This window comes from Ammodytes marinus, assembly GCF_949987685.1.
Source record: "Ammodytes marinus genome assembly, chromosome: 17".
In the NCBI taxonomy this organism is placed as follows: Eukaryota; Metazoa; Chordata; class Actinopteri; order Uranoscopiformes; family Ammodytidae; genus Ammodytes; species Ammodytes marinus.
This window is the reverse complement of record NC_137221.1, coordinates 20,786,532-20,790,741: the sequence shown is the minus strand read 5'-3', so window position 1 is coordinate 20,790,741 and position 4,210 is coordinate 20,786,532. Positions and strand designations below refer to the sequence as shown.

The following is a 4,210-nucleotide window of genomic DNA, read 5'->3' as shown; positions in this document are numbered from 1 at the left end:
AAACCCCAAAACACATTAGTTCCTGTATATTATGCCGCCAGCCCGAGTAAAAATTAGGATAAAGATAATTTTAGCTTGTGCTGTGTAAGGCAGCGCTTTCTGGTGTATATTTTCAGGACATCATTTTAAATTGTGTTTTTCTGAAGTCATTGATGAAAAACGTAAATAACTGATTGCCTATAACTAAAATCCCGTAATGTTAACATAATACTTTCAAACCAATTTTTATTTTATTTACCAAATTGACATAACTCAGTAAGACCTCAAATGGAAAAAATACATCCAGATGCCATAATAGAAAAATTGGGTCCACCAACCAAACAAATTACGTAGTGGATAAAAATTAGGAACACATTTTGCCCGATCTACACATTTGGTTCATGCAGGAGTCAGATCCTAAAACACACAACAACAGAAATTTGAGGGAGCTTCAACACCAGCCACCATGATGTTTTGCAATCATTAAACATGTACAGTAAAACAGAACTTTTTCGCTTTCCACTGCTTTCATTGCCACAAGTTTTTTCTGGGGCTTATCAGAAATACTTTGAACACGGCGCCTAAGCACACTGACACAGGGGCGGTTCTACAGGGAGGCAAGGGCAGCTCCCACTGAGGAGCCACTGTTGGTGTCAGATTCCATCATGAAACAAACTAGGAGTGGTAGATTGAAATGGGGCTGGGCTTTACTTCTTGCTTTCTCGTTCTCTTACCTGACATCTACGATGGTGAGTAGCTGCTTCTAAATTGTTTCTTTCTGATCATTTATTCCATTATAATTGAGTTCTACAATGCTAATTGCATTTGCCTATAGCATAGGGCTACATTAGGCTGAGAAATGTGAATTAGTTGTAATGTATAATTTGTTATTTCCAGTTACATCAGGCTGCTCCACAAAAACGAAAACTGACGATGTGAGTCGACTGATCAAATCTAAATAAAACTTGTCATTGCTGCATTCTGCTTTATAATTCCCTAAAAACGATTAATGTTCATAATTTTAGAGAAGAAGAATTTCTGATAGAAGCAAAATTTCCGAAAAAAGAAGAACTTCTGAAAAAAGATGAATTGACTCACCCTTTCGTTTCAAATGCTTACTCGATTATCAAAGAAATGTTGGAAATGAATAACACCCTTCCAGGACAATCTACAGCGTTAGTGGATGAGGTATGTCTGATTGGGACACATGTGAACTTTTGAAATTGTCTGTTTTAGCCATAATGCACGGCCTTGTCTTATTATTGTGTTTGTACACATGGTTCTAAACAGTAAATGCTATCTCTATGACTTTACAGATTCTTCACAGCATCTTCTTCTTAGGAAAAGTGCAAAGTCCAAGATTTACCCCAGAAGAGATCATAAACGATAAGGACATGTTTGATGATTTAAAGGCCACCTTCCCTCAACCTTTCAAACTCTATTCCTCTCAACTACCCAAGCGGAGTCCATTTTCATGTGTGCTAGACATGGTAAGATTATAACTTGTCAAATGTATAATAGGCTACAGTTCTTTCTTGTTTTGAATATGTTTAGAATTACTAACTCACCTAAACAATCCTCAAATATTACAGAGCATGACGTCATTAACACAAAGCTAGATGGAATACATAACTGCACATTTGTGGAAAAAACAGCAAGTTGATCATATTTGTGATGCTCGCAGGTTGTCCTTCTGATTGGACAAGAGAATGAATTCAGAATAATACAAAGGCTGCAAGAGCTCATCAATCAGCTGGAGGGTGGGGTTGAAAAGCGTCTGGTCTCCTCCACCATCTGTGTCTCAAAGACCCCAAAGTCGAACCGCTACTATGGAGTCTCCATGTCCACCACTGGCTGTCATCCTGGGAAAATCATGGTTGCTGCCTCCTGTCTCGCCTACTGGGACAGTTATGTTGCTGGAGCGGTGATGACCTACTATCCAACCAAGAAGAAGAAGCCAAACTTTAACGGTACCTTACAACTTACAGAGTATGTGCCAACTGTCAGTTGTGAGGCCTTTAACCTCCGTGACGGGAAAAAAAAGGATCCTTGCAAATCATGTGGGATTTTGTTTGGTCTGACAAACAGTGCAGGAAGGGAGTGGCCTTATGGAAACTGTGCCGAAGCTGAAAGCCTGAGCAACTTGTTTAAAAAAGTGAGTGAAGTTAGTGACCAAGCTCAACAAAGATCTGTGACGTGCACAGTACAGAACAGGGAGGGGGCTGAAAAGAGTGTCAGGGAAGAGCTTAAGGATATTCTGCGCACCGAGCACTTTGGATGTGGGAAAGAAATTCATTTCTACACCCCACAATCAGGTGCTGTATAACAAAGTGACCAAAGAGAGCCCCTTTGATATGATTCTTTACCAGGAAAAAACTTCACTGTAACCCTAAAGCCACAAAGAAAAAAAATCCACCTCATTTGTAAATGTGCTATCATATACTTGGGACACATTGTGCAGTTTTTAATTCTAAACCCTTCAAAAGTCAAAGAAAAAGCTAATAGAATGGCATTTTAAACAGTGCCACACCCAGGTTTACAGACATGTTGACACTTGCATAATAGAAAAATTATTCTTAAGCTATTACATTGTTGAAATATTTTAATTCTATTTCAGTGTCTTATTGTATTTTTCAAGCTGTGTATGTATTGTATGTGTTTACATATTCAGTTTTTTTTGTCCATATGTAAAAAACTATAAAACCACTCAAATAAAGGTTTCAAAAAAATAAAAAAAATAATTAGAGAGCCACACCAGTTGACTCTGCAGTGAAGTATCTGATATTTGTGTACATGCTTTTGTCCTAGCATTAACACACTGTGACCTAAACGATTGCATTCCTTAGAAAACGCCCAATTAGAAGTAAAACATGATACAACCATTTCAGTGTAAGATCTGTGAATATTAGTCAAATGAAGTGTATAAAGCAGAGTAACAAATGCATGTCTACAACTTGAGATGTTTAAGTTTTTTAAGGTACCTGAGATTTGGTGCTTATTCATTAGCTGAATGTGTTTAGCACACTTATTAAAATGACAGGGGACATATACCTTAAGTTTGGAATACATCTGTTTCTATGCTATGCACAGACTGATCAGGCAACATATACATTTTTCTCAACAACCAAATATCCAGTGTTAGAGCCATTTTTGGGTTAATGTTATATTTGATTAATTGTTTAATTAATGAGATGAATTCAGTATGGTTATTTGATTTGTTTGTTTACAATTAGAAAATCACTTTGCTTTTGACATGGTGGTGTTGCCATAGTTGGCTTGATGAGCGCACGGTGCGCACCTGTGTGTATTTAGGAGAGAAGCCAGAAGTTAATTAGATGAACGGGAAGCGGCACAGTTTTTTGACCGCTCAGTGACAGCTCTTTTGGTTTAATTTATTGGAAAAGGCTTTTTGATCTCTCATGTTTTCTTTTGATTTTGTAAAATAAATATTGTAAAGCTGACAGACGATCTCAAGCCTTTATTTTTGGAACCCAAGGGGCGAGCGTGTAACGAAAAAGCCACAATCCCGATCCAGCGTGATTATTTTAATAAACAGCTAAATAAGTCACGACATCCAGTGTTCATACAAACACAAAAAAGAAGAAGAAAAGTGACCTGTTTTAAAAAAAATAATAATCAACCTTTTATCTAAATGACATATCATACAAAAATCCCACTTTTACATTTACAATTAAATTTTTTTATTTAGTGGTCGTGTGGTTAAGATTCTATGGCCCGGAGGTTCAGGTGTCGTGACTTTTCTCTCTTCAAACTAATGTCTCCTCGGCGGGCATCAAAGTGAGGACCAGAGGGAAGTGGAGGGCCCATGTGACAGTGGAGCAGGCTGAATCCTAGCTATGCACAGTTTGCTGGTAGGAGTGGTGGTGTCAGGATTGGTAGCGCTCTGTTCTGTCTATGCTCCCAACAAATTGAGACACCTAAAACAATTGCATTCCCTCGAAAACACCCTGTTAGATATAAGCAAAGTGGTCCTTTGATGTTGCAAAAGAACAAAACAAAATAAAACATGTACAATGTAAAAAAGAGTGGAATAAAATAAAGTACATAGAAGAGTAAAGGTACGCATATTACAGTGACAGGAAAGCATCTACAACAGTTAGTTTGCCAAATGTTTGGACTTGAAATTAAATAACTTTGGCATTAGGTGCTTTAAAGCTGAACTCATCTTTTTACCTCAACTTTCAGTGGGTTTATTCTTATGGTCAGTCTT

The 4,210-nt window shown here is 37.6% G+C and overlaps 1 protein-coding gene across 1 annotated transcript; it reads left to right on the top strand.

The window, feature by feature from the left end:
* The first annotated feature begins 668 nt into the window (after positions 1-668).
* LOC307263647 (uncharacterized protein) lies at positions 669-3,440 on the top strand. Its single transcript, XM_080044849.1, has 5 exons — positions 669-728; positions 877-914; positions 1,005-1,167; positions 1,296-1,469; positions 1,664-3,440. The coding sequence occupies exons 1-5, from the start codon at positions 726-728 to the stop codon at positions 2,303-2,305; spliced, it is 1,020 nt and encodes a 339-aa protein (XP_079900975.1). The 5' UTR covers positions 669-725; the 3' UTR covers positions 2,306-3,440.
* Positions 3,441-4,210: the final 770 nt, after the last annotated feature.